The sequence below is a fragment of the Vanacampus margaritifer genome, chromosome 20, assembly GCF_051991255.1.
Source record: "Vanacampus margaritifer isolate UIUO_Vmar chromosome 20, RoL_Vmar_1.0, whole genome shotgun sequence".
Lineage (NCBI taxonomy): Eukaryota > Metazoa > Chordata > Actinopteri > Syngnathiformes > Syngnathidae > Vanacampus > Vanacampus margaritifer.
The window spans coordinates 5,236,267-5,249,237 of NC_135451.1; the positions used below are offsets into that span (position 1 = coordinate 5,236,267).

At 38.8% G+C, this 12,971-nt stretch overlaps 1 protein-coding gene across 5 annotated transcripts in view; it reads right to left on the reverse strand.

The window, feature by feature from the left end:
* The window catches only part of ctnnd2a (catenin (cadherin-associated protein), delta 2a), a 245,897-nt gene that overhangs the window by 137,587 nt on the left and 95,339 nt on the right, over positions 1-12,971 (reverse strand). For all 5 annotated transcript variants that reach the window (XM_077554314.1, XM_077554312.1, XM_077554313.1 and 2 more), the window contains 3 exons: positions 6,710-6,744; positions 6,492-6,596; positions 958-1,130 (listed from right to left, as the gene is read on the reverse strand). In XM_077554314.1, the coding sequence (XP_077410440.1) occupies positions 958-1,130; positions 6,492-6,596; positions 6,710-6,744 (313 nt within the window). The remainder of the gene's footprint in view (positions 1-957; positions 1,131-6,491; positions 6,597-6,709; positions 6,745-12,971) is intronic.

The window sequence follows — 12,971 nt, forward strand, 5'->3', positions numbered from 1 at the left end:
CACCTGCCCATCGAGCTGCAGCAGTAGCTGGTGAAAAAGTCAATTTGTGACCCTCTCTGACAGCTCTGGCCCAATTACACTGACAAGGCCAAAACATGAGAGGCGATTACACACAAAGCCAGAGACACACAGACAGCAATGTGAGGCAGGAGGAGGTGAAGAAAAAATGGGGAAGCACCGCCATGGCACAAACATGACAACTAATAATATGGAATTATGTGGAGAAATAATAACAAGTCACCTTAAGAATATAAAACCAACTCATTCAATGCCAGTGACGGTTTTTCAAGTAATTTAAGAATCCAGACAATAAATCCTAAAATATACATAAAGTATGTTTATTTTTTCCACTTTCTTTCTGAAAATGGCTGGGAATGATGTCAGAGATGAAAAATTAAGGCCCAAATATCTTCAAAAACCTTGCAGCTATAAACAAAGGCAGATCATTTGAGCGTCTGTTTGCGAGGCCCCTCGTGGGCAAATAAGCACGTTTATGGCGATAATGCATCACCTTAGAAATCGTGACGTACTGTATTACTCTTCATTAACACACTGCTGTGATTCTACTTGCAGCTTTAATTCTCAGGTCCTCATAAACACAACACTCACTGGGGTGCTCTTAATTGTGTGTGGGTGAACAGCTTATTACCTGTCTCCTTAATAACGGCTTAAACTGTGTTTGAAAACTTTAAAACCTCTTCATTAATGCATTACAGGATACAGGAGATACATTGTAATTGATGTGGAAATAAAAGCTAGCAAAAGAAGCGGATTGATTTTTGCTCAGTGTTATGACGCACAACTGTGGCAACAAGACGACCATAAAAACATCTTGCTGTAAAAGTACATGCAGGCTCTTCAAATTAATCCGTCAAGTGTTTTAAGTACTGAAAAAGTGAAACGTAAGTTAAAATCAGCCATGTTGTTTTCATCGTTAGCGCCTTCAGCATATCCTACCTGGTTATAGCTGTGCACGGCTCCTCCAACCTGCCCGCTGCGCTGAGGAGATGCTGCGGAGATGTTGTCGCTAAGGGCGAGGGTCTGGTTGCTATGGTAGCTGGCAGAGTACTGGAGCGAAGCCTCCGGGGTGGAGTTGAGCTGCAAGGAACTCTGGGAGAGGAGCGCCGGTCCTACGGACAGAGAGACAGGAATCGGTCGGACGGGGGGTTCGAGTTTGTCATGCGAGCATGCATGTATGTAGGGAGAGAAAGGGGTGAGGAAGACCAGGGAGAGATTGAAAGAGTAGCGGGGGATGAAGGGGCGCGATTGAGAGGCGAAGAGTGAAATGGGCAAGCGAGAAAGAGAGAGAGAGAGAGAGCACAATTTAGAGCAGATAGTGCAGCAGTGCAGCACTCCGCGAGTTGGAGATGGCATACATAATTTATTAGCAGAGGGAAAGAGAAACAGAGGAACAGAGAACATGGGAGGATGAGGAAGACGAGGAGGAGGAAGAAGGTTGAAAAGAAGAAGTTGCAATAGACTGAACAACTCCATACGTTTCCTCGCCGAAACATGTTGAAAGTTACCATCGACTTGAACAAACCTCCATTTGAACCCTTTTCCGCAATGCATGGATGTTATACTTTGGCGAGGAATGGAGAAACCGCAGCTTTTTGAAGCTACTTTTACTGCCTTTATGCCTCAGGCGGCTCACTACTCCCAATTATTTCGTAATTCTTCAAACCCAAAAAACTAAAATAAATAAAAGAGCAAACATTAGGTACACCTACATGACCTACTTAGATACATTAAACAGATTTAATGAAAAGTCAGTTTTTACAAAGAGAGTAATGCTTAATTGTGATTAACAGGGATCAATTAGGTCATGGCGACAATTTATTATTTTTGCTTTGCTGTGGCAATGTATCACATGGGTTATCTAATTCAAATAAATGACTGTCAAAATTAGGGATAGGTGAATATCGTTATTAGGTATCAGTAATGGGCCGATACATGGCCTTATTTATTATTAAAGTATGGGTACTCGCGACGGAGGCTGATTGTGAGTGTTTTATGACTGTAAAGTAGAAATTTGAATAATAGAAAATTACCATTAATTTCATGTAAATTTAAGGAAAAATTCTATCTTGGAATATATAGGTTAGTCATTTGGATTCACAGCAAAGCTCTGTTCTCAAAAAGAAATAATTAATTGAATTTTAAATAAAGTTTTCAAGTGATTGACAGGTGATTAGGTCGCATATGACAAGTTGGGTCAAACCATTCTGGTATGGGGGAAATGCTGTTTTTTTAGGACACTTAAATTGAATTGCCTATTGAACATAAAACTGATTTTATGAACTTATATATACTTATATATATATTAAAATCTCATGTACGCCTTGGAGTGCCTTCACGTACAACCAGGGGTACTCGTACCCCCATTTGAGAACCACTGTTCTATACTAGTGGTATCGGTAATTGGTATTGGTAACTACTCAAGAGTTTAGTACTTGTACTGGTATCATTGAATTTGGATATTGAACAGGTACCTAATATTGTGGCCAGTCAGTGTATTTGAAAATGTCAGTGACACCAAGTAGGTTTTCAAGGCTCTCAATAGTCAGTGGTGTGGACGAGTGCGTTTGTGTTTATATCACATTGTGTTTTATTCAAGGGCAGTTAGGTCTGTGACTTTGTGCTCCCATCGCTCATATATATTTCATTAGCGTGACTATTTTTACTCTTTTGCTGTCCCTTTTCATTTCTGACAAAAAAGACTGATATGCCTGTGATGTGCTTTAATTACAGCTCTCATGGCGGATGCACCACATTAATGAAATGCTTAAATGGCTTACACGGTGGTGCAGTGCATAGCTTTGAATACACAGGAAGAAAGTTGGGGTAAAATATATTCTTGCAAATATTTAGAAGGAAATCAGATGAGAAATCTCAACAAAACGCATTCTAAAGACTGGAGAAGTTCAAGTATACAGAAAAGAATGGATGGATATTATTAGGGTGTAGGATAATGATATCGTTATCCTAATCGCATAATTGTCTGTTATTTGTAAACGTTTTCAGAAAATAAGAAATGGCACAACAAACTAAACGAACAAGAATAATTCAGTCGCATCCATTCAACCATCAACCTGACCTAGATGACTGCAAATCTATCCATCCATCTATTGTCTTAACCGCTTGTCCTCACAAGGGTCGCGGGGGAGCCTATCCCAGCTGGCTTTGGGCAGTAGGCGGGGTACACCCTGAACTGGTTGCCAGCCAATCGCAGGACTGCGAATCTACTCAAAATCAATTTTGGGCAAGTACATTGGTAACCTTAATTGATATTGTGACAGTAAGCTAACAATGACCATGCGGTTAGGCTAATAATATTTTTTTCATAAAATGTATTAAGCATTTTCCAAACTATTTTATTAAACCTGTATCCCACTGAGAGGTTGAGTGTTTGCCAAGCATTTGTGAGATGTTTGACAAATGTTTTAACGGATACATGTCTTGATATTTTGCATTACTTAAATATATTTTTATGAAAACAGTCATATGTATACCAAATGACATTTTTATTATGCTGGATGGCAAAAACAATGTCTTATTTTAATGTTAGCAGCACGTCCGGTTTAGCAGCAGAGGCGTGCATGGTGGAAATGTTTGTGCACTCTATCAGCTAGGAGCAGCTTTGAGACACGCAGGGAAACTTTGTGAATAATTGCACAATATCGATTCTGACATCGCCGTATCAATACGTGTATTGTAAAGAAACCCACTACAATATATTTCCGTATTGATTTTTTTAGCACACCCCTACTAAACTCTCCTAAAGCTTCTCTGTGATGACAGGTGCTCTAACTCAGCTGTTCATTTGTCAGGAAGACACTCCAGAACCAATGAACCATGACCACTATAAGAAATAAACGATGAATGTGCGTCCCTTTTAAAGCCGACCATGAGCGTTTACCCCAGAAAAATAAATGTAGTCTTATTTCTCAGTCTCTATCATCCAATGAATTTCTCCCTGAAAACTGAGATCAACCTCCTCTGCTTCTTGCCTTCACAAAACACTTGTCTTATCCCATCCTCATGCAATCCCTTGCTTGTCATGAATTATTAACCGTTACTTTGTGTGAATCGGAGCTCCCAGAGCCGCCAAAGAGAGCTTTGGTGTTGGCGTACGAAAAAAAAAACTATGTACAGTGCATGTTTGTTTCAAAATTTGTGCATGTGATGTAAAGTGGGTTGGTGCTGGCTACAGGGATTTTGGAGCTTGTTCTTATAGTACCATGGAAATGAGGGTGAATTTGTGTTACATGCATTTATGATAGGTAGTGTATGCCCAAATTGATGATGGGCATGAATGGAAGATGAGTTTTAAGATTACGTGTAATTTACACTGCAACTTGCAAAAAATACTTGGATACATTTTTTTTTCTTATATCACATTCACTGTGTGACGAATTGAATTTATCAGCACCCACACATTGAAATGCTTGTGGGATATGCACATTTCAGTGTGCATTTGCAAAACAGCAGGAGCCCCACAATAGGAGCTATCACAAAAGCATTATCTTTCATAAAGCACTATTTCTCTCACTACGTTGCATGTACTTGCTCATGCTAACCGGTTTCTTATCTGAATAAACCAGATATGAAAACACGTCAAACCAAGCTGTACCCTGTGCATGATCAAACTGTACATTAGCGTAAAAACAGGCCAGGCAAAGAGCACAGCTCGGCGATGAAAATAAATCTGCCAATCTACCGACACAAAATTGACAAGTTAGCCTATACAAATGAGTTATTTTTACAGAGTTAAGAAAAAGTTTTATATGGCCGGGAATTCTCTCAGCATAGTAGCATTCACATTCCGCTAGAATGCCTTAGCCATAATATAACTATTGTGAGCAAGGAAAATACGGCGAAGTTTAGCCGCGAAACGCGCATGCGTCACATCCGTAGACAGAGAGCGGGAAATTCAAACCCGAATCCAGTCTGAAAACAGGAGTAGGCATTGTGAACATCTAATATGCTAATTAGTGTTAATATACTATTTAGAAGATGTTTGAATCATAAATGGTCAAAAAGGCCATCCCATGCTACAAAAACTGAAATCTCAAGGAAAATATTATATAATAATTTTAGTTCAAGACAAGATCATTGTACTTATTTTAAGATACTTATTACTTAAATATTTTTTATTTGAGTAAGCAGTCTTGGCATTGAGTGTAACGGCCGGTTTTAAGTACTGTGAGGCTTAGAACAAGCATTTTCCACATTTTAAGATGACAACTAACCAACATCAAAGGTCCTGAATTGGGGTTTCATAAATTGAATTTTCTTTTTTTAAGATTTTGCTTAATCAAGTAATAAGATAAATGGAAAAAATACAAGTGCACTATAGCTTAAGTAGTTACTGTATTTACTAAGCTCATTTTTCCTTGTTCCATTACCAGCTCAGTGGTCTAGTGGTAAAAGTAAAGTGCCTACCCTCAGACTTGGAGGTTGTGGGTTCAATCCCTGGCTGGGTCATACCAAACACAATAAAAATGGGACCTGTTAACTCCCTGCTTGACATTCAGGCTGGATTATACAAGTTTAAATAAATATTTTTGTATTTTGAGAAAATAGTTCTATTTATTACAGCTTGAAAAAAGTAAACATTACGTGTTTTTAGTCAAAAAATAATATTTTCAAGACCGCTATGGTTGATATGGGCCTAGTATTATTTTCCTTATTTTTCAAAATCTTACAGGTAAATTTAAGTAAAGTTTTCTTGTTCTGTTGGCAGATAAGTTTGGTTATTTGTAGTAATAATTTTCTTATTTTACCATATTTTTTCTTAAGTTTTCAACTGTCCTTTTTGCAGTATTGTTAAGATATTTTGGGCTAAATTGTTACATTGAGCAGATTTAAAAACGTCTTGACTGATTAGGGAAAACACACATCTTCAGTAATACCCACTTGGGTTTTGATTCCTTGCCAACTTGAAATCCATTCAGATGACCGTAATGTATAACAAGTTAGAGCCATGAAGCCATCCGTGTCTAGATTAACTACAATATTGTTTATTTTATGTTTTCAAATGTCCATCTCACATGACTAAATGCCTAAAGATGGCTTCTTCTGACCAAATCGAACATTTAAAGCTAAAACGCAAGTGTTTTTTATTTATTGTTTTTTTTCTAATTCTGCAAAAGTGATAAGCTCTTGATCGTTCCAATTTTGAAACAAAAGGTTTGTTATCTGCAAATGATCTCCCTTGAGAACAAATGTGAATAAATACAAAAAGTAAAAATTCTAATGTGTTTCTCTCTAATGTTTCATGCATTTTGGCTGGAACTGTGCTTTGTTTTGATTTGCAGGTTTGCTTTGAGGAATGTCAAAAGCACAACATGTGGGAAATAATTAGAATTCAATCAGGCCCTATTTAAGTTCCCAGTTAGCCTCTAAAAGCACAAAAACACACACAAACAGGCATGCACACGTACATAATAGGCACAGGCCCACAAAACGTTGCTGATAAACATACTTACTTTCCACACCGTCAAGGATTCCTGACTCCTGGAGGGAACGGATGCAGGAATCCACCAACTCCAGACCTGTGGTCAACTCATCCTCAATATCCTTTTGTCCATCAGCTGAGAAAGTAGACCACAATCAATGTTTTTGGGATTGAGCCATAATATACAAGAATAATGTATACTTAAAATAAAGACCTTTCATGAAGTGGTGAAATGGTAGTGCTAATTACCTTGTGCATTCCAACGAAAATGTTCATCTGCCGAACTGCAAGAAAAGCATAAATACAAAGACACATTACGTTATTGGAAAAAAAGGAAGCAGAAATTCACGTCCGATGAGAGTCCTTAGAAATCAGAAAATATTAATCATATGGATGGTAATTACTGTAAGTGGAAAATAGAAACTAAGTAAGGTTTCCATATAATCTTCATTAGATATGATACATCAACAGAAAATCCACCATTTCAGTGCCAGATGTATGAAAATGTTATGGTCACAAATGAAACTGAGCCGCTAAGTAGTGAACGAAAATTATATACAAATGAAGAAGAAAAAAAAAAAAGAAAAAAACTTGTCTGAGTTGAGACGAGGCTGACAGACATGAGACTGTTGTGGTAAGTACAGTCAGCGTCATTCTACTTTGTTGCACACCTCCGCTCGGAATACCGCAACACTTCAACCCCAAAAGGCTGCCACTTTCTTAAAATAGGAATCCTGTTGTGTAGAGACGTTTTACATAACTACACTCGCAACAGCTAAATCTCACAGCGCCCTCTACTATTCTAATTAAACCCTGCCGCACCCAAACTACACATTTGAGATTATTCATATAGACAGTTGAGGTCTGTTGAAATGTACATCACAAGCAAAACTGCTATCTTGTATTAGAATGAATGTTTTTGGAAAGTGGTGCAAGTACGGAAAACGAATGAAAAGACAAAATGCAGATAACCTTGGCGGAATCTGAGGGCACGCAGGTCCCTGTAACATTAAAAACGGATGCAAACTGTGTAGCAAGCAGAGAATCTTGGGAAAGATGTCATCTCAAAATACTGTTTGTAAGACCTTTAATGCAACTCAAGGAACACGCTTTTAACAGACTCTGGATCTGACAGACTGTTTGTGTTATTTTGTTTAGCAAAGGACTTAAAATGGACGATTAATTGAGTGGTTCTACCAAGAGTTTATTATACCAATTTGATCATGTGGGTTAAAATTTGGTACAATTTCCTACTTCATTATGCTCACAAACATTAAAATGCTAAGGTTTAGCCCTGCAAACAAAAACAAGATAAGTTGTATGTGCACTAGACCTTTTAAGCCGATTAGGGCATTATTGAGTGCATTACTCCGTTTCTACCACTAGAGCCGGGAGCGCACTAGCGCTCTTCTACCTTTAAAGCCGGGAGAGCGGATACTGTATGTATATATATATCTATATATATATATATATATATATATATATATATATAACTTAGGTTTGTATGAATACCACAGGTGTAATAGGTTTGTATGAATACCACAGGTGTAAACTCTGAAATGTTTTTGGAATTATGTTTCTATCTGTTTCTATCTGCTCTGAAATGTTTTGGGAATTTTGTTTCTATCTGCTTCAGGAGCTGAGATTTCAATTATTTAGTAGGTATTGACAATATTCTTGAATTTCCAGGAAAACTTTAGGTTTTCTGGAGTGATTCTAAAGTCACCCATAGGTTTTAGAAGCATGTTTTGGCAGGCGCTTTAGGCCTGAATGGGTCAACACCCACTATAGGTGAACTGCTCATGTCTTCAAGGAGAATCTCAGCATCCTTCATAGTCATTAACCCTCAACTCAACCTCAATAAGTCTGCCCAAATCCTCCAGTTGCCTCCTTTAACACATATTAGCACTTAACAGCATTTGTTCATCCTGAGATGACTTTGAGTGTATTAGTGTGTGCACAGCCAAGCATATTTGCTCTTACTAAGTGTAGAAAGTAAACAAAATGACAAAATTGAGGGCTAAAATTCATTGCAGAGCTGATATAACAGTGAAAATGTATTGCTCCCTCAAAATAACTCAAAATAATTAAAAGCTGAACCCCTAGCAAAAAAAAGTGAGTACACCCCTAAGTGAAAATGTTGAAAAGTGTCAATATTTTCCTCTCAAGTTTGTACAATGAAAACAAATCTACAGACTCAGTTTTAGGTATGAAGCTCAAAAGCACTCAGATCTGTAGATGTGTCTTTTTATGATGATATACATCCACCCACTGATGGTTGCCCGAACAACCATCATCAATGCTTCATCATTGTCAGCATGACAGGGTGACATGATAACTACAACCTGTCACTCAAAGCAGCCAGATTGTCTTTTATGCAGTGTGTGTATGTGTGTTATGTTTCGATCAAACTTGTGTGGAGACTGTGCTAGATGAAGTTATGTTCTGCATTGCTAAGTACAAAGGCATTCCCGTGATAGAAACGTTTGTTTCTGTGTAGATACGCAAACTATTGTGCGCTTACTTTTTTGTTGCAGAATTTTGTTCCCAGCGAGGCTTAAAACAAACTTTTATGAGTTTTGACGGTTCAATTGGTCAGGCTGGAAAAGAAACCAACTTGTCAAAGTATTGACTGAAACCACCTTCAATGCGCGAGTACTGACAGCTGCAACAAAAAGGGACCTCTCCACACAAAAAGAGAAAACAACGCAGCAGAGTGCAGAAAATTTATCTTGAGATATTTGAAGAGTGTTTCTCTCACACAAGCCTTTTTTTGAGGACCTCACAATCTTCCACTTGTGTCCAAATTTGTCATGGCAATGTGTTATAATGCTCACGTAGCTATATCTCCCACATACAGTACACACTCACACACAACGCGATATCTTTAAAAGGTCCCTGTTGGATACAGAAAAACTTGCACATGCAAGTCTGCACTTTATAAATGTCGTAAATGCATGCATGGTAGGTAAGTATATTGTGAAGGAACATCTGCCAAGCTGTTATAACAATCATGGCGGTTAAGCTATCGCTGCCTTACATCATAACAGATAATGACGGAATACCTGCATGCATAATTCACCAGGGACTTGTGCCCAGACATGAGGTGAATCACTGTTGTCATGCAATTAGAGTTTTGTTTTTTGTTTTTTAAACAAAAGTTGTCACTCTTAGTCATTGGGGTAATTTTATATAATAAAATTAGAAAAACTAGAAAACAACAAGGGCCTGATCCATTTTCCTACTGGCATCAACCCAGTACTGGAGAAAAGCAATTTTCAGTTTTTTTTACCACCATTTCTATTCTTGAGATTTGCCTTTTTAGTCATTTCCAGTTGTGTTTGGGATGAGGTGGCAGGAAAAACGTAGACAAGGTCTGCTAAATGACATGATTCAATTGCAATGCCTGGGCCATGCTATTCAAAATGGATTTGAGTATTTCGCCACCTCTCTTGAACTGTACCATATGCACTGTTCAAATTAAGCTTGCACACAGAATCTTGGTGGCACAAGCAACCTGAAGCCCTTTTCTTGGAAATGTTTTATTACAAGGTGATGCAAAACACAAATTATTAATTTGCGATACATGCACTTGTGGATCCATTAAGCCCCATTTGACTGAACAGCAATCACTAAATAGTCTTAGTATTAGCATAGCAGTAGACATTTGCATATGAATTAGAAGAATACAGGGCTGCTGAACACACAGGGAAATTAAAGTCCAAGTAATAAAACAGCAAATCATTGTTTGCCAACAGTATTCTGACTGCATCCATAAATCTGTGGCAAAGCCAACAAATTCACAGCAGCGCTGATTTTTGTTATGAATATTTAAAGGAATTGCTGTCTGACAGGGAAAACATTGTCATGCAAGTCACGAGCAACAAAAATAGGGCAAAATTAAAATGTTGTACGAGCTGTCAACACCGCCACCACTGAGTAATGCAGAAAATAGCAAACAAAGGCTGACAACAATCTTGTCATCAGTGTTCGTCAGACACGCTACCCGTGGGAGTCACCTATGACTGATTGTCAATCTCCATTTTCTGACATAGAGCAATTATTCACCAGATTGGAGCAATTGGTATAATATGGAATGTGACGTCTGTGTTGTGAAAGGGAAACCTATCATTCACTTTTAATTTAACACTTTAATGAAGAACTTCCTGCTGAATGCACTGTATGTGAGCAATACAAAGCTTTCCTTGTAAAATTAGGTACTGGTAAGCCCTGTACAAAACACATCGCACGCTGTGAACTGCTCATGCACACAATCACTTTGATGTGCCGCACACGCAGGCTCACAGTCAGGAGCAGCAGTTTGATGCCTTGGTTGGATCCCGAGGTTTGGGGGCCGAGGCAGCCTAAATCACTCAACCCACTGGGGATAATCTAACGTATGATTTAGAGGGAGTCACTATCAGAGGAAGACTATTACGCCGTTGAAGCATGTGATGGATGTGTGTGCCTGAAGAAGTCCCTCTTCATGACCCCTATGGCTTGTGAACAGTATGGTGGCTCTACATGGATGCCATGATTAAAGGTCAATGTGTTCACAACAGAGTCAGAAACTGTACAAAATGTACCCAATACAATGCAGTATTTCAGCAATATGGGCATCACAGTGGTTGAGTTAGCTCTGAGTACCTGAAAATCCCCCAAAATAGAGTCTTTGTGGAATGTATCATTTAAATAATATTACTTGAATGCAAACAACAAAGGAGTTGTTGGTTCAGACTCAACTAATTAGAACATTATGTTCACTATATGGCACAATGATGTTAATACACATATCAGACTTTTGACGGTTCCGGAATATAATACCTCTAAAAACAATGGACCTCTTCTTTTCAAGCCTTCCCTATTGTACACAATTTGTCCTCCTTAGCCGCGTTTCCACCGCAGGACGTTTGGATATGGTGAGGGGGGGAGGGGGAAAGGGACTTTCACAGGAACTGTCCTCTCAGCAGTCCCGCTTTTGGCTGTGTCTCCACTGCGGAGTACGACCCATTTCGTGACGTCACGAGTTTCGATCGACACGTAAACGCCGTGACGTCACCCAAGCACCGCGCAACGAAAATCACAATGAGGAAAGAGGAAAAACTTGTGGCAGTTGCTGTTTTTTCAGCTTTTTTTAAATGTACTTGCCGTGGATAGATTTGAGTGAGAGGAGACGGTGTTTTGATAAAGAATTTGAAAAGGCTGACTCGCAAGTTACGATTTTCGATCGACACGTAATCGCCTTGCGACGGTTTCTGTGATGTCATCCAAGCACGGCGCCGCAAAAATGAGAACATCAACGAAGAACAACAACGAAGCACCGCGCGACGAAAATCACAACAACGGGGAAAGAGAAAAACTTGTGACAGTTGCCGTTTTTTCAGCTTTTTTTTATGTACTTGGCGTGGATAGATGGTTTGAGTGAGAGGAGACGGTGTCTAGATGAAGAATTTGAAAAGGCTAACAGTAGAGTGAAACCAAAATAGGCAAAGGATTATTAAGAGAATTGTTTTGGTGGAAGAGACTTAAGCCAAGAATGCATCATCGTCGCGCATGAAGGTTGAGAAGGCTCCTGCAGGGGAGACGCGCACATACGGGGATGGCCCTGTAAATTTATCCTGAAGTTCCTGCGGTGGAAACGTGGCTATAGGTAACTGGAGCCGAACCCTAATGACTGTAGGGGAGATGTGGGTACACCCTGAACTAGTCGCCAGCCAATTGCAGGGCAGATAAATTAAAACAACCTTTCAGACTCACAGACTTTGAATTTACTTTCACATTTAACCCCATTTTTGGCCTTTTATCAGATCTTGATCAGGTCTTGAAGTCTGCAAATGTTCAAGATGAAAAGCAAAAGCAAAGCTTTTTACTTCGCCGAACACTGTTGCCGTGGTGGTTTGCCAAGAAAAACTACGGTGATATTGATTTGGTCTTAACATTCGTGAAAACATATGAAATTTTGCACACACATCACGCCTGGCCATTTTGCCTACTGTTTAGGGAATTCCAAAGCCACTCAACAAATTTGTTCCCAAAAGTGTATAAAAACGTTCTATTTTAAATATTGGCCAGGGTCCCAAAAATGTTTTTATTTGTTTTTTTTATGCTAGAGCATACAGAAGGCTTTGATGACCAGAAGAGGTCGCTTAAAGCAATGGTAGTTATTTTACAAAAAAACGGCCAGCGGGTGGCATCAGAGTATAAGAGATCAACCAGGGCCGTGTTGCAACAAGCTCTTTTCCCCAGTGTTTTCAATAGTTTTGTGAATAATGATGAAACTTAGCTATATTCTAATGCTAATTGTGCAAAACGTAAACAGATAGAATTTGTTTTTCTGATGAAAGAAGAGATTCTAATTTCTCAAATAGTAGGTTCCATGTTTTATAACAATATTGCGTGGGCCTTGCAAAATCAGTCAAAATCCAGTAAAACAACCGGAAGCGAAGGGGGTCGTTTCAGTGAAAATGGCTGGGTGTGAATGAGTTAAAAGTCCGCTCCTCTGCTCTTAGCA